Source organism: Giraffa tippelskirchi, chromosome 13 (genome assembly GCF_054371585.1).
Source record: "Giraffa tippelskirchi isolate mGirTip1 chromosome 13, T2T-mGirTip1v1.2.pri, whole genome shotgun sequence".
NCBI lineage: Eukaryota > Metazoa > Chordata > Mammalia > Artiodactyla > Giraffidae > Giraffa > Giraffa tippelskirchi.
This window is the reverse complement of record NC_137287.1, coordinates 103,742,290-103,767,443: the sequence shown is the minus strand read 5'-3', so window position 1 is coordinate 103,767,443 and position 25,154 is coordinate 103,742,290. Positions and strand designations below refer to the sequence as shown.

At 41.8% G+C, this 25,154-nt stretch overlaps 1 protein-coding gene across 4 annotated transcripts in view; it reads right to left on the bottom strand.

The window, feature by feature from the left end:
* Positions 1–15,443, bottom strand: part of ASXL1 (ASXL transcriptional regulator 1) — a 66,130-nt gene extending 50,687 nt beyond the window's left edge. For 2 of the 4 annotated variants that reach the window (XM_081559618.1, XM_081559621.1), the window contains exons 1-3: positions 14,899–15,443; positions 8,942–9,024; positions 6,452–6,560 (exon numbers count right to left, since the gene is read on the bottom strand). In XM_081559618.1, coding sequence (XP_081415744.1) covers positions 6,452–6,560; positions 8,942–9,024; positions 14,899–14,955 — 249 coding nt within the window. In that variant the 5' untranslated portion in view covers positions 14,956–15,443. The other 2 variants (XM_081559619.1, XM_081559620.1) reach the window with 2 other exon arrangements.
* Between the last annotated feature and the right edge of the window lie 9,711 nt (positions 15,444–25,154).

Sequence of the window (25,154 nt, the reverse complement as noted above, 5' to 3'; positions counted from 1 at the left end):
GCAGTACAGAGTGGAAAAGGTTTACAATAAAAGTCAGCCTCTAGTAAACTCCAAATGCAACTCAAAAGAAAAATATCCAGAGCTGACTTAACTGTTCACACAACATAGTCTAGATGCTAGAATGTGAGCACAGAAAGGATCTTCACCGAATTCTGACTCCAGGAGGTTTCAACAGAGCTTTAGGGTCTGGGAAAGATGTCCTGGGTGCTTGGGACACAGGATGGGGATAGCAGAATCCACCAGAGATGCTTGTTTCTACCAGAGCAGTTTCACAATCATCTATACCATGCAGCTCCATTTCATGAGAAAAAAGGTTTTACACCTGAAGTTTTTTAAACAACCAACCTATTTCAACTTCTCAGTGTCGGAGACAAAGCAGTATAAATGGAGATATTCCATAGGACCTGAGGCGCTATGTTGAAACCCAGACCTCTATTCTAGTCCAGTGCTCTCACTACCACCAGACACCACTCATTCTGGTACAGAACAGAACCACCATCAGCAGAAATGTTGATATAATTAATGTACGTGCAGAAAAGGAAACCAATTGTCCATAACTAAAGACTACACTTTTAAGGATATGAAAAGTTACTTGTGCTTAACAATTACAAGAACTTTCATTAAAGAGAATAAAAGTAACATTTTGAGAAATATCAAGGAACTCATAAGACACTTCAAAAAGATGAAGTAACCAAAGGTCCTAAAACCTGGAGAAAAACTATTTTAAATTGGCATAATGAAAAGAAAGTGAAAATCGCTCAGTCGTGTCCGACTCTTTGTGACCCCCCTGGATTAAACAGTCCATGGAATTCTCTAGGCCAGAATACTGGAGTGGGTGGCCTTTCCCTTCTCCAGGGGATCTTCCCAACCCAGGGATCAAACCCAGGTCTCCCACATTGCAGGCGGATTCTTTACCAGCTGAGCCACAAGGGAACCCCAAGAATACTGGAGTAGGTAGCCTATCCCATCTCCAGCGGATCTTCCCGACACAGTAATCAAACCAGAGTCTCCTGCATTGCAGGCGGATTTTTCACCAACTGAGCTATAAGAACTCAAACTCAAAACGTGGATTCTAGTCTCAACTAGGCCACATGCATTTGTCACAAGGATACATGGTCATGAATAGGATACATGGTCATGAAGGACACATGGTCACTTAAACTGTTAGAAGCTCATTTTTCTGTTTGCAAAATACCAATAAACTAGATGATTTCAGGGGCTCTTCCACACTGAAATTTTAGGATTCTACACATTAAAAAATCATGTATTTGATAAAGCTAACATAAACTATAAAAGATATCTAAAAACATCATTACCAGTTTATATAAAAGAAATTATTTCTAAGAAAAATGATCAAAGTTCAAAACTCTAAAAAGAGTAACATGATATCTAAAACATACCTAAAACATTTAAACTGTAACAGCACAATTTCTGCCTTCAGCAATTGGAGGAAGCAGATTATGGCTACAGCCTAGGAAAGATTTATTTCTAGTGTCAGCAGATTCTTTCACAGATTAACGTAGAACTAACTGCTCTAAAGAGGGCAAGAAAAAAACCAGATTCTAAGAAGTCAACTTGCTGAGAAGAAAAAATAACCCAGAATAAGCATATTCTGTAATAAAACATATGAAACAAAACTAGACTTCCAGGAGAACTATCTGGCTTAAGATTTTGATGATGCTATTCTCTATTTTTCATTCACCCAATACTTATTACATATGTATTATCTGCCAAATGCAGGAGATACAGTGAAAACAAGCCCCTGCACTGTTATTCTAGCAGAGGGAGCCTAGTGATAACCAAGTAACCAAACAAACAAGGCAGGACTTTGAAACAACCAAAACCCTGTCAACGTTGTGTAACTAGAATTAGTATTTAGAGAAAGCCTCACTAGGAAGATACTCTTGGACTAACAACCAAACAACAAGAAGTTACTCCAGAGTTTTCCGGACAGAGTGGCTAGCAAGTCTAAGAGCCCTGGGGTGGACACGAGTTTGAGGCCTTTGAGAAACTGAGTGAAGGCCAAGGTGGCTGAAGTAAAATGACCAAGGAGAAGGTGTCAGGAGAGCAAATCAGAGAGGTAGGCAAGGACCAGGGAGGATAGTGGTATGATATGATTTGTGTTTTTAAAAGACCACTTTGCTTGATATGCACCTATCAAAAATCAAAATGGATTCTGGTACTGCCTTTCAAATGACAGACTCTATAATTTATTGTATCAAAGTCTCCCTGATATTTAATGGTAATGTAAATAGCTCTAGAATTGATGTAATTGTGGAGCTGTACAAGAAAAATTTAATTGTAGTTCTATAAATAACATTGTGAAACTGCAAAACTTACCTCCCTCTCTTCCTCCATTTGCTTTTATTTGCAAAATGTGATAATGGATGAATATTTCAAGTGCAGACATCTATTTCTTTTACCAGGAAGATTTTTTAATAAATTTATATATTCTACATATTAAAAAGATTCAGCTAGACTTGTTATTTGAATTAAAGGACCCCTAAGGCTGAGCCCTGCATCACCATGTGAGGTATAATAAGGTGCAAAAACTTGAGCATCATTTCACAATAAAACTTAACCATGTTCAGATGACTGCAGTCATGCCTGACAGTGAGTGCTGGAATGGCCACCCACCAAACCAGATTAACCTCACCAATGACACAACCACATCGTCACAGAAGCAAAGTAGTTCAGCATGAGTCCTAAAAACATGGAACACTACAAACGCGCTCTCACTGGTTTACAAAGATAGGAAATCCCAAGTGTAAAAGACAATATAAATCCCATCTCTAACCAGGCAATGATGGACACTGACAGCCAACTTCAGAGAAAGCTTAAGGAGAGCAACTCAAATCAAGAATTCAAAGCATGGACAGATTTCATCTGCCCCATCCATACCTGAGGACTAGCTCTAAGGCCTGATGCAAGCATTTATGTATGATGTGTCAAACGTACCATTACCTTACCTAGAACAAATTTTATCAGAGAAGGAATCCTGTGGCAAGCCTTAGAAGACTCTGGCTTATCAGTAAAGCTTTGGTAATCATAGATAAAGCTACACAAATGTATTTAGAACTGAAAAAACTATTTTCAACTAAGTAGCAAAATCCCATGCTTTCTGACCTTTATGGTCCACTAGAAGAGAGTTTCAGAGAAAGAAACCAAATCTTTCTGCACGTGCTTCTCCTCAACAATATGAAAAACACTTAGGCAGAAAAAACACCACAGGATTTCACAGGTGTCACTACACCCTCAAAATGAAAAACAAGAGTATGAGTTAAATAATTTGTGCCTTCCTGTCCCTTATTACAAGCAAGACTCGGAGCAAACTACCCTTAGACAGACACCATACAAAACATCCCATTATTTCCATCTTTCACTGCTGAGTGGCTCTGGGTGACAACCTGGAACAGTAGACAAGATGTAGCAGTACAAACGTAAAGGCGTCTGGAAATAACCAAGATTTCTACATGCTTATTAGTCCCTGAAAAATGTACTTAATTCTATAAGACAACCAACCTGGAGTGTTCAAAAATATCAATGCCACGAAAAACAAAACAAGGTAAAGGAATTGTTCCACACTAAAGGAGATTGTAGAGATACGACAAACAAACATAATGTATGACTCTTGACTGTACGCTTGACTTAAAAAATAAAGCCATAAAGAATATTTTTAAAACCAGAAAAGATGGGAATATAGATTTATATTACATACTACTATATCGTTAAGTTTCTTGACTATAATAATGATACTATGGTTATGTAACATAATGTCTTTGTTCTTAAGACATACATTCTGAGATGTGTAGGGGTGAAATACCAGTACTAGTTTAACACTTTTAAATGGTTCTGGGGAAAAACGCATACATATGCATAGAGAGATAAAGCAAATGAAGCAAACTTGTAACAATCAGGAAGAAAGCAAGCTGGCTGCAGTACTCTAATTTTTCTGTAGGTCTCAAATTTTTTCAAAAAAAAATTTTTTTTTGAGATAAGAAAGGAAAAAAATGCACCACCGTGGACTTGATTCAGCAGACCTAGGTCCTCAGGTGGTTGGTTATCAGCTGGTTCAGATTTTTGGTATCCTTTCTATCCATTCCCAAATAAAAATAAACTAAATGTCTGCACAACTTCTAGAAGACAGTGTGGTGATAATGAGGCAATTAATAAGACTAATCAATGATTCAGACTCTCAAGAAGCCCAAGGGGGTAGAGGTGGGGAGGAGAATAAGGTGTGTCCGTATGTACCAACACAACAAACATATTAACTAAACAAATAAGCACCAAAGCCATAAAGAAATTACAATCCAGTTTTTTCAAATATTATTTATACAAATTTTTATCTAGGTTACAAGTAGCTGAATTTACAGGTTACCTTTACTTTCTCTGTTGCATTTTACTTGTTACATTTCCATGTATCACTTTATAATAGGTCAAAATGTTAAGAGACAGCGTGGATAATCAGCCAAGCTAAAAGTCTACCAAAGCCACAGGAATAAGTATCTTTCATTTTGGCTGTGAGTGAAATGCCAGAGGCAGGTCTATAGATAGTTTCATCAAGATTACAAGAATTATCTACTATCAAATGTCACAAGCAAAGGATAATGATGAAGTACCAGAATGCAGCCATTATTCACTAATTCATTCGTTAAATATGCACTCATTGACAGTCACTTTGTACATTATCCAAGTGGATAATGAAATGAAAAAGACCCACTCTCTGCCCTCAAGTATACAGTCTCAATGGGGGAAAGAGACAAGCAAACCATGAACTCAAAAATATCAGAGAGGTGATGTACAACTCCAATGAGCAAGCTGCTAGGAAGACTGGGCAACATAAAGGCATATGCAGGTAAGAGAACGTGCCAAACACATCAATCAATGCATCCCAGACATGGGCTGCAGACTAACAGAACACCCCTAAGCTTACAGCAAATTCATACAGCAGAGTTCACTCAGAAAATTAAGATATTGAACTCAGTTCAAATATTTATTAAGCATGAACTATGCCAAGAATTCTGCTGAGTCAAATTACAAAGACAAATGAAACTCAATTCCTTTCCTTAAGGTGTCCACAGAAATAGATATTTCTCCTTCCTCTTAAAAGAGAAACATTCCATTAACAAGCACATTGTAATACATATAATACATACAACTGTAACTATACACAATTACATATAATTACAATACATAATATATAATAGAAAAATGCCACTAACAAGCAATTAAGATTAAGGAACCTAAAGGAATATCTTAAAGGCTACCATTTATTAAGGACTGACTGTGTCAGGTATGCATACACGACCATAAAGAAGGGTTATATATGTCCCAGGTTACAGAGCTAGGTATTGAAATCAGGGCTATCTCTTCCAAGGCTCAGTTTCTAACATTACATTATGCTGCCTTTTAAAGTCTGAAATATTACAAATAAAAACAATATAGAAAACAGCACAGACACAGGAACATGAGAAACACATGTGTATCTACAGATCAAGATTTATGACCACAGGTTATACAGCTGTTGTTTGTTCAAGTCTTCATTTTTAATAAACAAGTCGATCAAAATAAAACTAAAACAGAAAAGTTTATGGACTACTGCAATTTATAACTACATTATGGATGATTACAAGGATTAGGATCAGGTTTTCAGTTTCATCCTTCATCATCAACAGGTCAACTATGTCTAAATTAGGAGTCAGCAAACACCACCACCAAGCCAAATCTAGCACACTGTTTTTATAAATAAAGTTTTATTGGAACACACCTATGCCCATTCATTTGTCCATTACCTGTAGCTGCTTTCCTGCTTCAACAGTAGAGTTGAATAGTTATGATAGAGACAGTGTGGCCCACAAAACCTAAAATATCTGGTCCTTCACAGAAAAAAATCTGCCAACTCCTGGTTTAAATGATATATATCATAAACAATAGAAAGGCAATTAGCCTGTTCAATTCAGCTCTACTTAAGCTTTATTGTGAATTCTACCTGATTTCTCTCCCATAGTAATTAGTGTCACTTGGTAAATGCTAATGAGTTTTTGAATTTCCACAAGTATTTTCAAATTTCAGTTATTTTCCAGAGAGTAGGTCTTACTTAGCTGTCCGGTAATTTATCCTTCACAACATTATTACAAACAAATTCATAATTAAGCACATCTGCAATGACCCACACACATACTTATCCCTCTACTGCATATAATCTGCAAAGATACAGACAAGGAAAAACATTACAGACACAATAGCTGATATGACTAAATATTTAATAATTCCTAATAACCTGTTCACACTAGGTCATCTGTCAATGTGCCATTTCAGAACAACAGCAGCATCCCTTGTCTGCCTATTAGAAAAGCAAATTTGTGGGCCTCATTCCAGACCTACCAGGTAACCCTTATGAACACTAAAATTTTAAGAACCACTGCACTAAAGGAGAATTTACATGACTTACCTTGAGTGTAAAAAGGCTGATTCGGCCAGGCAGTTTATAAAATAACCCCTCTCCTCCTCTGGAATTGGAATGTAGCATGGCATTAAGACACGCAAGAGGGGATGTCCCACTGTAAAAACATACAAGGATGGAAAAAGGTCATACAAATCAAGATATCTACTTACTCAAACATCTCTTACCCTTCAACTCATTCTTAAATCAAGAAGAACAGGAAGAAATATAAAATATCCCACGACAAGGATTCTATTTTGAAAGTGGCAAAGGAGTAGCACATGAAATTCATGTAAATCACACTCAGAGAGCTCTGGGATAACACGTTACGTGATATCTCTACTCCACACCTGATGATCCTTTTTTTTTTTTCTTTTTTTTCTTTTTTTCCTGATGATTCTTAAGTGCTTTTCGACGATATGAACCAAACTCTCAAGAAAGTTAGAAACACTGCACATATTTTTCAGGTACACTCAGGAGTTTTGGAAAAAAAAAAAACAACTACCCAATATTTTTATTTACTCAAAATTTTTAAAATTAAATTTTAATGCTGATTAGAAACAAAACCAAGATTCCCTAGCCTCTATCTTTCAACCTGCACATCATGCTCAGAAACTGCCACATAACATTTTTAACATAAAGACCAAGCATCAAAGGTGCTGTCCCAAGAAAATAAGTATACTTTTTTTTTTTCCAGTTAAATTATTTTTTAATACGCACACAAAAGGAATAGTATGTCATTTGCTTTTTCTCAGTTGGGAAGGGGGAAAGATGCATTTTATTTTATATCTACCCAGGAGCAACACTTTAAATTTGAATGTAAAAAGTCAAATGGATTTAGTACGCAATAATGCTCAACCATTAAACCAAAAAAAGAGATAGCATCTTAAGTTGTTTCATGGTCCCTGCTACAACAGAAGGTTGCAAAACAATGACAACTCAAGTGAGTTAGAGACTGCTTACTCCATCTTAAAAAGAAAAGCTGTCAAAAATACAGACAAATTATTAACTGAGTTTGGCACTAGCATGTTAGTACTAGAGTTTACCTGTGTACCTTCTTGTCCCTCTCCCCAGCAAGATAAATAAATACCAATATCTTAAGTAATGCCTCTTAGCATTTTTCAAAATTAGAGGCCCTAATTTATGCTGCGTCAAAAATAAATTTTGAGTCTAAAAAAGTCAAAAAAAAAAAAACTATTACTTATTTGGCTTTGGAACACCCTGGATGCTAAAAAAAAAAAAAAAAAAAAAATTTCACCAAGGACCAATCTACCAAGGATCAATCTCTATAAGAAATCTTGTGCAGAAACTGGAGTGTCAAGTGGGTGTGCTAACATCTCTGCTACACGGGAAGGCATGCTGGCAGAGTCTTTCTTCCAACAGTGTGACTCCTACACACTATCCCTCTGTCTACAAATTATAGAGCTGCTCACTCATCACGAGCCACCATGACCAACCACTTCATAATCCCTGTAAGAGCCAGAAGCAGAAACAAGTTATGTTCTCAATTCCATCTGTCCCAAAAGGACTAATTTACCTTCTATAGGCATAGTGGTCCAACAGCAATGCAGACAGGAGTACGATGGGGAATAGCCCATAAAAACAAAATAAAACAAAAGATGCAATTACAACATTACACCGTGCATAGGCAGTATTTAAATAAAATACCAGAACATGATCCAGACAATCCCGATCTTCCCTCCCCACAAAATGTCAGTTTGAGAATGTTTGAACTGACAACTGGAAAGTGAAGATATTTTGATCTTAAAAGATCAATTTAAGTAGCTAAAGCTTAACCAGCAAAATATATGCTGACTGTTCTGAATCCCAAGAAGGGACTGTGTTGTGTACTCCTCTGCCACTTAAATGTTGAAAAAAAAGGTTGGGGTGAGCAGAGAAAGGATACAGGACAGTCCTTGGTTTTTATTTGTGCCTGAAATTCTTTTTGTGTTTCCAATTTGTTGCTTCTCTAGGAAAAATATATCATAGGATAAGAAAATCAAGGTCATCCCCAAATTTAGCATGCTCATAGAAGGAATGGCTAGAATCAGTAGGGGAAAAAAGTTGAGTTTTATGATGATTGGATCACCCTTCTCTGAGCCTAAAACAAAGAACTTCAGAGATATGGTACAGAGATAGTTTTAGACATGATGGAGCAGATCAGTCTTTTCCTTCTCTACCACTGAAACTTGCAAAACGGAATACAAGAGAAAATGTGCTGACTCCTTATGCAAAAACAAGCTCCACGTTGAAATGTATAGTAGAGCAAGGATAGGGCAACCTGCTGCATCTCTGACGAAAACCAACAGAATTGCAGCCACTCCCGCCCTCCACCCAGAGGACGTACGACGCTCAGACAGCTCCACACTACCATCAAATATGTGTGTGTGTATGTGTGCACACATATATGCATTTGTGGATTTTCTCATTCACTACCTAACTGCAAGAAGACACATGTCCTATAAAACCCTAACATTAAGCAACAAGAGCCATACAAACCTCATTTCCTTTAGTCCTTCTGCCTCTATGACCTGCAGAATCTGTTTGGGTGTCATTGGAGCATCCGAATAGTTTTCCAGTACCTGAAGAAATATAAATGTTCTGATTTCAGTGTGCAGTTCCCATTTATATCCATCACTATATAACATGGGCTACAATTCTGCAATGAGGTACCACTGCTGACATCTTCGTTTTTCCACAGTCAAAATTACTTCTGAAACCAAATTACACATATATCTAACTAGTTGATGAAAGTGACTGCAATTAGATAAATATTCTAATTTTCAATTCTGAAAATACACATCCTCCTAGCATCCATGTTATGGTATGTGGGGCCTTCCCAACTTTAACTGCCACTTAACCTGATGCTGTTAATACAACTAAACTATGGAATACATAATACTATAAACTGTAAGACAGAACTGCATTCAGGCTTTCCTTCCCAAGTAAGTTTCACTACTTATAATATTTTTATCTTTTTGGGGGGAGGGGGTGGAGGGGGCAGGTGGCTGTACTGCTTGGCTTGCAGATTAGTTTCCCAACCAGGGATTGAATCTGGACACTCAGCAGCAAAAGGATGGAGCCCTAACCACTGGACTGCCAGGGAATTCCAGATACTTCTATTTTTTAAATGATGACTTTCGCCACTGGGTTGTGGAATTCTGGTGTTAATTAGTACAGGACAATTTGCCTTTCAGCAATACAATGCTACGATTCTGTATGACTGGTGCAAGCAAAACAAGGAGACATGGAACATCCCATTTATATTAGTGACATCTATAATTAAGCCCCGGCAACAATGTCTTAGTGAGCAACCAGAGCTCTCTCACTTGAACAAGCTGAGTTGTTTTAGAAATGTTATCCTTTTCAGGGAGGAAAAAAGACAGGCTGTCAGTATCTCTGTACCATCTCTAGCAGTGCAGCTGCTGAGGTTATGCCAAACCACACCAACATCTTACAGTCATTTAACAGCCCTAACAAAGTACTGCATGGCTGTGTCACAGATAAAATGCAAAGCAAGAAGCCTAACAGTACTGCTGTGAAGCTGCTCTCTGTGGAAGAACACGAGTTCTGAGTGATAAAGAAGTCTAGTTTTGGAGAAGCAGGTGCTGAAATAAAACCCCTATTTCCTATGGTCCCATTCTTAACCTCTCTGTTCAGTGTTTACATTCTTCTTGGGTATCATCATCATTTCTCACAGTTTCAACACTACCAAAATACTGAATTAACTCCCAAATCTCGACTTCTTGCCTGTATTTCTCCCTAAGCTTCAGGCCCCAAATATTCAGTTCGGTACTAGACATCCCTCATGATCATCTCCTCTCTTCTGATATTCCTCTTCTTGGTTGGTAGTCTGTCTCATCACCTAATTGGGAAACCAAGGCATCATCCTTCACTCTCACCTGTCCCCCAGTTCTCCCAGCCAGTTTCTTTCCTTAAAAAAATTTTTTTTTACTTTATTTATTTGGCTGTACCAAGTCTTAATATTAATAGCAGCACTCTAGATCTTGAGTTGCACTATGCAAACTCTTAGCTGCAGCACGTGGGATCAAGTTCCCTGACCAGGAGCTGAAACTGGGCTGCCTGCATTGTGAGTGCGAGGTCTTGGAGCCACTGGACCACCAGGGAAGTCCCCCCACAGCCAGTTTCTGCCGCGACTTGACACAACAGCCTCTTCCCTAACATCCCTGCTTTCCTCAAATTCATTCTTACTCCACTGCCATCCTTCATTCAACAAATACAAGAAACACTCTGTGCTAGGAACAATTTAAGAAATTCATCAGTAAAAGAGATCAAAGCTCTGCTTTTGCAAAACTTAATCTGCTATAGCCTGAGGTCAGTCCAACAAAATAAACCTGCCCTCATCACTTTCCGCACTGTCCTTCGACACAGTCCTTCGACAGCAACCTATTTCCATACAGCGAAGCTGAAACTCCAGAGAGGCCACTGGCCCACTAGAAAAGCACGGGTTTTAGAAGCAGATAGACCTGGTTTTAAAAATTCAAATTCTGGTCTTCTAAACCTGGGCAAAGAGTCGTGGTGCAAAGAGTTGGACACAACTTGGCGAAATAAACAACAAAAAAACCTGGGCAAGTTACCTACCCGCCCTGAGTCTAGGTTTCCTCATTTGTGAAGGAAGGATGGATACTGAGGCCTTCCTCTCAGAGTTGTTGCAAAGATAACGGAGTAAGTGCCTACAGTGCCAGACACAAAGGGCGTGTGTGCTGGCCAGGCATGCCAGACCCTCACAATCTGGTCTCTGCCTGGCTCTCTGATACTCCACAAACTTTATGTTCCAATAACTACATGCAGGTCTACCCGATTCCCACACTTTTCACCCTGCAGATAAACACACACTCTCTCCTATTTTTTGTTTCCAGATCCTGCTTATGTCCTCTGTGAGGAGTCTAACTCCTACTCACCCTTCAAGATTCAGTTTGGAAAGCACCTTCCTCCAGGAAGCCTTCTCTACTCTCTGCCAGATAGTTAAGCATCTCTTCTCAGGGCCCCATAGTTGCACAACACATATAATTCATCTTCCAAAGCAGAACACTTGAGAGTAAAAGGAGGAACTAACTATTCATAATTATGCCTGGACAGTACACAGGAATCAGGATGTCTATTACCATTTATACATCTATGCTGGCACTTACCATGCCTGTAATGAAATTCTACTCACCTGGTAGAGAAGGGTTCAACCTTTTCTAACCCCAGAAAAACCATAAGCTCCTCAAGGGCAGACCTTATCCATATCTGTAATTCCAAGAACCTAACTGCCAAGTTAAGCAGCACTGATGAGCAAACCCACAATACAAGCAACTAATGTTCACTGCCACAGATATGACTTCTTTGATACTAATTGTGAGCTGAGCTAGTGAATTTTTTCACAGTAATTGTTTTTTTTAAGAAGCATGACTCAAAAATTAGTTACCAATTATTTAAACAGCAGTCAGGAAGAGCCTGAGAATCTAAGACACAGGACATGGAATCTCTATAGGGAAGTTACATCAAAAGATACAGAGTATTCACTTTTATTAAAACTGTATATGCCTTCAGCTTTTAGTGTAAGAACAATTCAGCAGTGTTCTATCCCCACCCTGTCTTTCTAGAGCATACAAAAAGTATCTCTTTTCCAACTTCAAAGGGGGAAAAAATGTTTGATGTAAGAATGGTCAGTCATGAATCAAAGTGAAAGATAAAGCAGGCAATGAAGTTTCTCAAAGCCAGAGAGAATCCATTTAAGGGCATTCAATCTAAAGGGAAATCCACTCAGCTATTTCTCCCAAACAAATTGTCTCTAACAAGCAGGAGGATTTAGACACACCCAACCACCTAAAGTCTACTTCCTACATCTAGGAAAAACAATACTAGCAAGTGTTTGAAAGAATATCTACTTCTCAACAACATAATTAAGAGCTGCAAAAATCAATCTCCTGGGATTTACTACACTACTGAAATAGTCCAGAAGTCTCTTCTTTCCTACCAAAATAGCTTAAAAAGGGTTCCTGGTATCATTTTAACCACCAAACTGAGCAAGGTCAGGAGCAATATGAAACTGCCCCCAAGCAAGTGCATCTTGACTGCCACAGCAAGCACTCCAAATTCACCTGTCCAAAGAGTGCTTAAAACGAATCTACCCTCCTACCACTACAGCTCACTCTTCTCTCCAGTGTAAGCACTCACAAACTCTCCAGCACTTGGTTATAGCAATTTTTTTTTTTCCAAATGAGCAGAGAAACCTTAAGAGCTCCCCCTCACCCACCAACTGGTCCATCCAAAGGGACAGAAAACCCTAAACAAAAAACAATAAAAGATATACAAAACTACACATCATATTTCCACAAGTCATCTTGCAAGAGTTTAAGAACGTAAGTAATTTCCAGGAGGAGATACTATTTTTTAATGAAGAACCATAAAAGAAAAAGAATTTACTGGGAACAAACTGGCATGAACTGAGCCAATGATAAAAACAGAAATAGCAACCTGGATACTGGATTGTAGATCACAGTAAACTCAAGAATCTAAAGAGGCTCAATAGTGGACCCCTAAATTCCCAGAGTCTTTCAACTAGGAAGAGCCAAAGGAGCTTTAAGACAAGCAGACTTTAGAATTCTGTCAGGACATAAATAACACAGGATTTAAAGGTAATTTCACCTACCTCTAACAAGTAAAACTCTGGCAAGCAAATTTCCTTTTGGTGCCCAGAGTCATAAACACCTGCAGAACAGAAACTCAGAGGAGAATTTCAATGAACAGCCTCAACCTCCAGGAGAAAGCGAGCGCGTCCTTCTGGCTCTCACTACTCTCCTTTGGGCCTAAATCTGTTTGCAGGTGAAGCAATGCTGGAGAAATCCTGAAAGTTCCAAGAGATCCTGAAAGCTAACCAAAGGTTCCAAATTTGACTGCATCTGAAAAACATACTTAGGTGCTTCAAAATCTTCAAATTTCATATGCCAAACCAAAACAAAGTAACTGAAACACAAAACTTCAACAAACTAATTGCTACTTCCGTTTCTCGGGCAAAAAAGGCCTAAGAAAGACGATCAGGTACACCAGTGAAATTTCTCCTACACACCAAACGGCATTCCTCTTTTAAGTCAATAACTGAGTTTTAAGGCTCCAAGAAAGAAAAGAGTGTACCAAGATTTGTAAAAACCTCCAACACATATTCATCTTTTTTGCTCAACACCTCTGAGGCAGGAACCTCACTTCCCAATAAAATTAAAGATATTAAAAGGGTGAGCTTCATTCATGATTAAAAGTGAATTACAGCAATTACATATAAACTACAGGGTGTCAAGACACAAGGATGCTATCTGCACTATAACCCTGCTTTGTGACAGTTCTATGAAGTGACATCTCTGAGACAAGTATAACCTGTTACTATTGTCATCAGCAAGATTTTATAAGAACACGTCTCAAAGTGTCTTCATTTTTTGGGTGCAAATCCACAGGAATATATTTCACTTGCAAGTCCTCTGACATTTTGGGACAACAGAAGATTCACAAAAAACCGCATTACCAGGCAGCTTCAAATACTCAAATTACTCTCTCCTTTGCTAAGTCCTCAGTGAGCAGTATCTTCAAACAGAGACACCTGGTCTTTGTCCAACACTTCATGTATACATGCAAGAGGACACTATGGAATAGAGAACACACGCAAACATTCTTTGCAAAGTGTAGTTAGCTGTCTGCAGATAGCCTATCTTCGGGCTAGCTTGTGGACTTGGGTCAGCAGATCTCAAAGTGTGGTCCGTGGGTCACCTGCATTACAACCAACCTGAGAAGCTGGTCAAAATGAAGATACTCAGGTTCTACTCCAGAATCTCAGACTCAGTAGGTCTTAAGTAGGGCCCTAGGATGAACATTCTTAACAACCTCCCCAGGTGCCCCCACAGGACACTAAAGTTTGAGAACCAAGGCTCAGGGTTCAGGCTGGGAGTGAGCCTTTGCTTCCCTCCACACACCGGTTTAGATTGCGAAAGCTCAAAATGCCACTGGCGTCCTTCAGACTGGGGGGGCTCTTTCCCATCCCTAGTCAAACGCACCACCCCATTGCCCACCAGGAAGCGAGGGAGGAGCTTCCGACCCTTCCCGGAAACCTAACTCCCCCGAGTGCACAAACGAAGCTTCCCCAGACCCCCTAGACGCTGCCAAATAGTGGGGGAGGGGAGGCTGGGGCCCCGCCGCCCAGAGGAGGAGGAGCCGGCCCGCCAGCTCGCCCCTCCGCAGGAATGTGGGGGGGTTGGGGGGCGTGCAGAAAAAGGCGCCACATCCGACCCGGCGGGGGACCTCTCCCCACCCAATGCCTTAGGGGGTTGTCCCGTTCCGGGAGGAAGGTGGCCCGCCCCCTCCTGAAGTGGGCAGGGCTTCGCCCCTCCCCCTCCCTTTGGGGGGTGCTCGGCGAGCCCACCCCTCACAACCCCCACCGAGGCCCCCTCGGCGGCTAGCCTCACCAGGCGCGCGGCCTCGGCCCACGTGCGCTCCTTCTTCCTCTTCTGTTTGTCCTTCATCCTCCTCCTCCCCGGCGGCGGCGGCGGCTCCACGCGGGACCTCCGGGCGGGGCGGGCGGCGGCGCGGGACTGGGGTGGCGGCGGCGGCGGCGGCGGCGGCGGGGGGCGCGTGGCGGCGGCGACGCGCGAGGACTCGGGTGCGGCCGGGGAGAGGGGGCGGGCGCGCGGGGACCGGCTGGCGCGAGACCCGGCGCGAGGGCGGCGGTGGGGGAGGGGTGGCGGCTCCACGCGCCCGCGCTGCGTCAGTCGCCCGCGGCGGCGGCGGCGGCGGCGGCGGCGGCGGCGACGAAGGCAATAGCCCCGCGATCGCTAAGGAATGCGGCGGCTCCGCATAACCACGGGGTCAGAGGTCACGGCTCCGGCCTCCGCTTTCCCGCTCTGCTAAGAGGGCAAGACCCGACTGGCGGCGGGGCGGGAAGGCGAGAATCGGCTTTCCCCTCGGCGCCCGGGTGTATGCGTGTCTGCCGTGGGTGTGTGTGAGTGTGTGTGAAGAGTGAGGAGGGGGAGTGTGGGGGTTTTTTTTTTTTGAACAAAAACAAACCGAAAGGGCGGCTGGGAGTCGTAGTTCCGGCTGCCTTTCTGGCCTCCTCCGCTCCGGAAGAATATGGCTGCATGAAACTCTTGGACCACACTTCCCGACGTGCCCCGCGTCCCGTCTTTTCCGCCCTCTCCTCCCTTCCTCCGCCCGGCGCAGAGCTCGGTAGGGAAGGGGGACGGGCAGTCGTTCGGGGAAGGGGCTGGGCGAGTCTCGCGAGGTGCGGGAACTGGTTGGGAGCCCGAGGCATTGTGGGAGGTGATGCTGGGAAGGGGCGGTGGCCGGTTGCCCCCCTACACCAAGCTACGTTTAACCCCTTCGGCGCGTCTCGTCTTCGGGACGACGCGAGGCTAAGGGTGGGAATAGAGAGCTGGTGGCTCGACTCCCAGCGCCCGCTTTTGCCCCTTTCTGCCTAAGCTGTTCTCACTGACTTCTTGTAGGTGACAAGAGACAGGACTTTCCCTTTTGGTCCTCCCCTAAATGACTCACCGCCGCATAATAATGAGACAGAAAGACACTTATACCAGTAAAACGGTTATTGCACGATTGATGGACCTAAACAGTTCCCCATTTCCTCCTGTGCTTTCATGCCGCTGTACGTTTGCAGAAGCTGAACCCACAGCCTACAGCGTTCTTACCACCTGGTGAACTTGATGATAAGATAACGGGTAGTGTAAAGAACTTGGACTTTGGGGCCATACTTACCAGAATGCACCTGAGACCTTTTTAGAAGCACTACCCAGAGGGAACACAGAACATGGAGTGAAAAGAACCTAAACCCGAATCCTGGCTAAACCATTCCGTGGCTATCACAGTATTTTTGAGATGAAAATCAGCATAAAACACCTGGCAGGTTGGAAGAGGGTGTGCAGGGGGAACCCTGACATTAGGTCCGTATGATTTGGCTCCTGGCATAGAGTAAGTGTTTAATAATTGGTACAGGCTAAGAGACAATGAGCAACGTACTTACCCTTTCCAAGCTTTGGTTGCAGAAGCATGAAATGAAATGAGGTTCAGAGTACCCAACACATAGGTTTTCTGTGCCTATTTATTGAATCAGTCAACTGTCCAGAAACATCGCTAGAATCAGTCCTAAACTGGATAACGGCCAGTTCTTTAAAATTAGAGAGGAGGTGTCACTGGTCACATTTGAAAGGATTCCCGCAGTGAGGAAGCATACCTTCTACTCGCAGGTGTTAGCACATGGGAGAGCCAGTGATGAGGGAAGATCAACAGGGTGCTGCCCACGTGGAACACTATGGAGTTAAGTGCTCCTCCTTCAAATTCTCATCACACAGAAGGCTTTCAGGTCCAGTAAACAAAATCCTGCAAAGTGACTAGACTGTGCAAGGTAAAATAAGGCATGGTTTTGTTGGGGTTTCTTTGGCTGCACCACATGGCATGTGGGATCTTAGTTCCCTGACCAAGGATGGAACCTGTGCACCCTGAAGTGGAAGCACAGAGTCCTAATCACTAGACTGGCAGGGAATTCCTAAGCCTGTTTTCTAATCTTCTGTCCCCTTCTAACTTCACCCCAATAGGGGGGAAAGAAGAACCCCACTGCCATGATGAAAAAAAGTGTTTGACCTGACTTTTCACAAAAGGGTGATGGTGGTGGTGGTGGTTTAATGTATAACTTTTGACAGGTCATTTGGCGTGTTTAAAATCTTTTGTTCTTGAGTAGCTTCATCCCACTACCACCCCCGCCCCCCTGACCTCCAGGGAGTCACTAGAGAAGGTTTATTCTAAAATGTACGCATTTAGTATAGGCACTGTGGTTGGCAGAATAATGTTCTTGTTGCCACCTGCCCCCCCAAAAAGAAAAACTATGCTCTAGTCCCTGGAACCTGTGAATATGTTATATTCCACAGTAAACAGGACATTGCAGATGGAATTAAAGACCATAAAATAGGGAGATTATCCTGGATTATATGGGTGAACCCAGTGTAATCACATGGACCCTTGTAAAGGAAGGCAAAAGAGATGCCTTGGAGAGAAGTGGCAGAAAAGAATCAGATTGGAAGCTTGAGAGGAAGTCAACCCACTGTTGCCGAAGGGGTCATGAGCCAGGGAATGTCAGAAGCCTTTAGAAGCAGAGAACAAAGCCCTGTCCACAAGTAATGGGACCTCAGTTCAACAGTCACAGGGGACTGAGATTTCATAACCTGAATAAGCTTGGAAACATGTTCTCCCCACCTCCCCATCTCTCATCCTGCAGAGAGAAGTCCAGTCCTGCTAACAGGCTGATTTTAGCCAGATCAGAGAACCAGCTGACCCACACAGTCCAGACTTGTGACCCATAGAAAGTGTGAGACAGAGTGTTGCTTTAAACCACTAAACCTAGTAACTTTTTACAATAGCAAAAGAAAGCTAATGCAGGGACTGTGGAAATACCTAATTTTTTCAGCCAGTATTGCCTGGCTCTCAGTTGAGTCAAGCCACACTGGAATCCAGATGTGAATGTTTCAAGGTCTCTGCCCTTGCAGAATCAAATGGAAACTAATGACAACATCATAGTTAAGTGTGAAAAGAGTTATGTTCAGAGGACTCTGCAAGATGTGTGGCTTTAGTCATTAAACCTTAAGTAGCTGTCATTTTTTAAAAGTTAATGAGACTCATGAGTATATTCTATTGTCAGAAACACCAAAAACAAGTCTATATATATATATATTTTTTTTTTTTTTTTGGTGTGTTTTTCTGTTTTATCACAGTGCTTTTATTACAAAGTTTCTTTGAAGTCAACACAGGTGCCACAGGGCAGTATAAGATAAACAGGTCTGATATTCAGCCCTGCCCTTTTTGGGGATGAGTCAGTGTTTTCGAAGTGCACAGTTACGAGCAAAGCACACATTCAGGAATCTGAATAGCAAACACACCACCAGCAAACCTAAGCATTCCCAAAAGGACACATATACCCTAGGAACCTCACTAAGAGAGAATGCATTGCTACTGACTTTGGATTTTGGCAAGCCTGGGTTTGAATCTTCTTGTAGTCATTCTCCAGGGCTGTGTGGTCTTGGTCAAGCTATGAAACCTCTCATTGACTCAGAGTCATCATTTGGATAATGGGGTACATAAACTCAAATGGGTGGAATTGAGATTAAGTAGGATCTTTGTAGAGAGATCACAGCAGACTCACTGGAACACAGCAGACTCACTAAAGGCCATCAAAAATGTTTTAATCAGAAGTGTAAAAAGTGCCTCATTTTTATACTTCAGTGAACCAAGCCCTGGAACAGAGTTTGCCACACTGACACATGTTCTCTCCCAGTGATTCTGTCCCCATTTTCAAATGAAGTTCAGAGAGGTCAGATTATCTCCTTCAAGTCCCAGGGAGATAACACTGGCTAAACTTCCAACACAGCAGATGATTCACAAACGTGCACCTCTCCTGGTTCCCCCCACAGTTCATTTCTTTGTATGATTTTTGGTTTAGTGTCTCTGCTCTTGTTAGCATCTTCTTGGGTTCATCATCACCCTTTCAACACCTGGCACAGTCTTGGCATGTGGTAGGCACTTAATCTGTGGAATTAATGACCTTACTCAATAATTACTTTATTGGACAAAATCCCTAAGTACTACTTATGAGCCCTGTACAGTATTTGGAATCAGCCCAGGCAGAATTGGTGAACAGTCAGGATTCACCCAAACATATCTATGCAAGCTGTAAAGATGCTTAGGGATGGGGACTTCATCACTTCACTGATTCAGCTTACCTGCCTTTCACCATCATTTAAATCCATTCCTGTTTTTCAGTCTCCCATGAGGCTGAAAAAGGTGTTTAAATCCCAACTGTTAATATTAGTTACTTCTGGTTTGTAAGACTACATTCAACTGGGGGGAGAGTGGGTTTTACAAAGTATTACATTTTGTTTTAATTGAAAAAAAAATTTTTTTTAATGTATTTGGCTGCGTTGAGTCTTAGTTAAGGCACGTGGGATCTTTCATTGCCGCTGGCAGGCTCTCTACTTGCCAAACTTGGGCTCCAGAGTGCCTGGGCTCAGTTGCCCTGAGGCATGTGGGATCCTCGTTCCCCATCCAGGGATTGAACCTGCGCCCTGCATTGGAAGGCAGAGTCTTAATCACTATGCCACCAGGGAAGTCCCGAAAAAAATTTTTTCTCATCCAAACCACAAAACAGCATTTAGATTAAGGTGGCAGATCTAATGTTTTTCACTTCTTTACAGTTGTCTGTAGTTTCCAAATCTTCTAGAATGAGTATGTCCTACTCATGTCATTTGAATATGATGAAAAAGTAAAGTTTTTCATGCTTAACAATGTAAGAACACCTTTTTTTTTTTTTTTTGCCGAGCTGTGCAACTTGTAGGATTTGGGATCTCAGTTTCCTGACCAGGGATTGGACCCAGCCCCCTGCAGTGGAAACACAGAGTCCTAAGCAGTGAACTGACAGGGAACTCCCAATAATACATCGTTCCATTTTACGTTAGGGGCTTTCCTGGTGGCTCAGTTGGTAAAGAATTCACCTGCAATGCAAGAGACCTGAGTTCAATCCCTGGGTCAGGAAGATCCCCTGAAGAAGGAAATGGCAACCCACTCCAGTATTCTTGCCTGGGAAATCCCGTGGACAGAGGAGCCTGGCGGGTTACAGTCCGTGTGGTCATAAGAATCTGACACAACTGAGCAACTACACCACCACCACCATTTTACTTTAAAAGATCTGTGGGATCCCCTCCTACAATGGCTTCAAAGAATGATCTGAGTGAATTTTTACCAAAATTGTAGGTAAGAACAGCATACTACCTAACTCTTTAAAATTTTCAGGTGGAGATTTCAGGACCCCGTGAAGGAACCCATCTCAGTTTTCAGTCTCTATAATGCCAGAGAGTGGTACCCATATCTACCATAAATCTTTCTCATCTTAATTTAAGCCATTTCCTCCATTCTTTCTCTGTGAAAAAGGAAAAGAAACTTTAAAGTGCATTTTGACACCAAAATTCTAAGAGTGGTGCTAATTTGATGAGACTGGTAGATGAGCTGGTTAGTTCTTCATTTGCTATTTTTTTGTACTGAAAACATCAACTTACACACTGCACCAAATGGCTTTTCTTCCTCTTCCTCTTTATTGATTGCTAACAACCAAATGTGAAGTCCAGGGCTTGGATAAATGGCTTTCACAGGCCTTAACTCTTGAGTAGCACAATTACCATGTGAGCTGAGTGAGAAAACTGGCAGGGCCAGTAAAGCGAAGGAACTTTCCCAAGATCACACAGTTGGCAGTGGAGTCAAGATTTAAACTGACAGCTCCTCATTCCAAATTCCTTCTAAGGCACTGTGGTAGCCAGCCTCCAAAATGACCCCCAGTGATTCTCAGACCTGACATTCACATCTGTTTTAGTCCCTCCCATTCTGAATAGGGCTGAACTGTGAAACCAATTGGGTACTTTGGAAATGGCCGTGTGTGGCTTCTGGGGTTTGGTCATAAAAGACACTGCAGCTTCTGCCTTGTTCCCTCAGATCATAAGCTCTAGGGGAGGCCAGGCACCATGTCATGAGGACACTTAGGCAGCCATATGGAGAGGTGACGTCTACACCGCAGGTAGCCCAGACAAGCTTTCCAATGACTTCAGCCCTGGCTAACATCTTGAGAGATCAATCTCATAAAAGATCCACAGCCAGGATCACCCAAACAAGCTTCTCCTGGATTCCTGACCCACAGGAACGGTCACATAATGTTCATTGTTTTGGTCAGATAATGTTCATTGTTTTAACTCCCTAAATTCTGAGGTCATCTGCTACATAGCAATACATAGCAACAGACAACTAAGAAAATGCATTCCTCTTGCTTAGCTTGTACATTTTGTGAAATTTAAAAATCAAGGAACCCTCCTTCCAGAAAAACTTACACGTATTTAAACAATTCTTTATAGAATTTTAACATGTGCCCAGACCCTCTGAAGCCAACATAGTAATACTAATCATAGTATTCCCCTTTGCTTGAAGGCTCAGAGAAATAAAACCACTTGTCCCACTTCATGGAGCTACTACATGCCAGAGCCAGGGTTGAAACCCAAGTAACCCAGCTTTCCCTGGAGAAGGAAATGGCAACCCGCTCCATTATTCTTGTCTAGAAAATTCCATGGACAGAGGAGCCTGGTGGGCTACAGTTCATGAGGTCGCAAAGAGTCCGACATGACTGAGCACAGCCCAGCTTTGCACATGGCTCACACTCTGCCAGCTTGCTCCTCTGCTCTCGGAGCCCTAAGTTCAGAACCACTGCTCTAAGCTAAGTAACCCCACCCCTTCTCTTCTTTCTATACTCTACCCCTTTACTTATAGAAGTTGCATTTCTCTGACCGCATTTTAATTGCAGTTCCTAAGTGATCCATTGTGTATTAGTTCCTACCAGAGAGACAGAGTCAAGGTCCCTGACTCTGAGGGCCTCCTGGTCTGATGGAAACAAATAACTGTGCACGACTGTCAATTTTGGACAAGGACTCAGTAACAAACTCTGAGAGGGCAGACTGCACAGAGGTAGTGATACTCTGGTTCTTGAATGCCGAGAGAAAAAAGGAGAGGTTCAGGGGAATTCTTTGTAGAAATGACAGTGAATATGATGGGCCCAGGGGATGGCAGCCTCCACATGTGTGAAACTGCAAGTGTGTTCAGCTGGCAAGGGACTAGCAGTCCAGTGAGGCAGGAGAAGATGAGGTCAAAGAGGTGGGCTGGGGCCTAGTAGGGGGTATGAGAGAGAGATAGGAGATAGATCCCCGTGCTGAGGAGTTCTGATTGTCTCCAGTAACTCCCAAGAATCAACAGAGCTCTGATTAGAGCTCAGATACTGGCTCTTACCCAACCCTGTGGCCCCAGACCAAACAGCACAGGATCTGACACAGAGCAGATGCTCTTTGCTGAATAGATTCATTCAAGGAGGCCTGGGTGCTAACACTAGTCTGCCCTGGAGGGGGAACGTGTTGGGTGCAGAGTCGTCCTGGGCTCCTCCTGGAATATTTCTTCAGCAAGGCTTTTCCTGCTGCTCTGTACTCAACTAAGTCCTTTACACTCCCATAGCACCCAAAACTCCCTTCAAAATGTAATGAGGAAAAATATTTAATGTAATTCATTCTTGACCCTAATGATGACTTCCTCAGTGTCTGCTCCCAAATTAGACTGTCAGCCAGATGAGGTCAGGGACTACAGGTCTATTTGCTGTCCTGCCCTGTATCCTGGAAGAGAGGCTCTTCTATTCCAGAAAAGAGTCATATAGCATGGGGCACCTCCTTTAATTGGCATTGGTAAGTCTGTACTGATACAAGCCCTATGCTGAGCCCTGGGGACTAACAGCCCAATTAGGCGCAGTTTCTGCATCACAAAGATGAATTTCAAGTGACAGCAAGCCAAGGGATGGAAACCTGGGGTGCTCCCAGAGCTGAGAGAAAGGAATGTCTCAAAGCTGATACTGTGCAGGGAGAAATTATTCCCCAAATCAACAATTATAGCTACTTTGGGTGCAACATAAACATTTAAAAATGAATGACTAGATATAGAGAACAGACTGGTGGTTGCCAGAAGCAAGGTGGACAAAATGGGTAAAAGTGATCAAAAGGTACAAAGTTCCAATAAAATAAGTCCTGGGGATATAAGGCATAGCATGGCGATGATAGTTAATAATACTGTATTGTATATTTGAAAGTTGCTAAGAGAATAGGTCTTAAAAGTTCTCACCACAAGAAAAAAGATGTACCATATGGTGAGAGATGTTAACTAGACTTATTGTGGTGATCATTTTACAATATATACAAATACAGAATCATTATGTTGTATACCTGAAACTAATATTATATGTCAATTACCTCTCAATTTAAAAAGTGAATAACTTTCTTATGTACTAAAGAATTCACGTTCACCAAAATGACAACAAAAGTTATATCATCTGGAAATAAAGTTAATATAAAATCGCGCCTCTTATATGAAGAAAACTATAAACTCTACCAAGGAACATAAAGTCTCGTATCCATAAAGAGCACAACTTGCCTCCGGCTGGAAAACGCTATGACATGTGGACATTCATTATCTCAAAATTAGCATATCAAGTAAATGTCATCCCAATCAAGATCCAAGGAAGATTTTATTGTTAAAGTGATCCTAAAATTCAACTGGAAAAATAGATGCATCTTTTTCATAACAAAGGGACTGAACATTTACTGACCACTTACCATGTGCCAGACTTGCTATGCATCATTTCCTCTCATCCTCACAAAAACACAGTAAGGCAGATACTGTTACAATTAACTTTAGACAGATGAGGAAGCAGAGGTTCAGAGAGAAAAAAAAAATTTCCTGAGATTACACAGCTTGTGGGTGGTTGACCTGGGATTAAAGCTCTAGCTGGGTTGTCCCTGGTGGCTCAGGGGTAAAGAATCCCCCTGCCAATGCAGGAGACACAGGTTCAATCCCTGGTTCAATCCCTGATCCCTAGAAGATCCCACGTGCCCGTGCGCCACAACTACTGAGCCTGTGTGCTAGAGCCTGGGAGCCTCAATTACTGAGCCCACATGCTGAAACTAATGAAGCCCGAGCATCCTAGAGCCTGAGCTCTGCAACAAAAGAAGCCACTACAATGAGAATCCCGCATACTGCAACTGGAGAGTAGCCCCTGCTCACCACAACTAGAGAAAAGCACGTGCAGCAACAAAGACCCAGCTCAGCCATAAATAAATAAATGAGTAAATTATAAAGCTCAGGCTGGCTGAATGAACACGAACTCCGTGAATTTAACCACTCCACTTCACTGCCCTATTGCCAAGAAAAGTTTGAGGACGAGTTGGGACTTGTTCTACCAAATATTAAAATGTACCTACACCAACTAAAACAGTGCCATTTTGAAAAAGGAACTGACAGACCTATTAAACTGAACAGAGTATAGGAACAGAGCCAAATGTATAAGGAATTGCAGTGCACAGTAAATGTAACATGTCATATTGGTGGAGAAAAGATGGAAGTCAATAAACAGAACAGGATGATTGGGTAGCCATTTGGAGAAAAATTAAGTTGGAGCTCCATCTCTCTCCTTAAATCTAAATTTCCCCTATTAGATCAAAGGTGTATATGTAAACAATGAAATTTGTTTCTTTTTTGGGAAGAAACAAACAAGTGACTATTTTTATAATCCGGAAATGGAAGTATTTCTAAACATGTTTAAAAAGTTTTTTTTTTAATCCATCAAGTAAAATCAAGTCAAGATTTGACTTCATAAAATTAAAAATTCATATTCGGCAATAAAACACCCCAGACAAGGTTAAAGACAGCCAATGCGGTGGAGGAAAATATCTGTCACATTCATGACAAAGAGTTCTTAAAAAGTCAATAGGAAACACCTGAGTAGAAAAAGTCAAATAATAATGGCCTAAACAGGCAATTAACAAAAGAAGAATCACAAATGGAAACAAATACTTGAAAATATTTTCCACTTCATTAGTAACCACAGATAGAAACGAAATTGAGACATCATTTTTCAACAGGTCAGACTGGCAAAGATCAAAAAGATTGGCAGAACCTAGTGTTAACAAGGCTGTATGGAAGTGGGCACAATTTATGCACAATTTATGCTGGTGGAAGCACAAATTCATATAGTCTACTTTCGGAGGCCATTTACCAAAATGGAACAAAATTATAACGGGAAAATTCTTTGTTAGTCATTCATTTA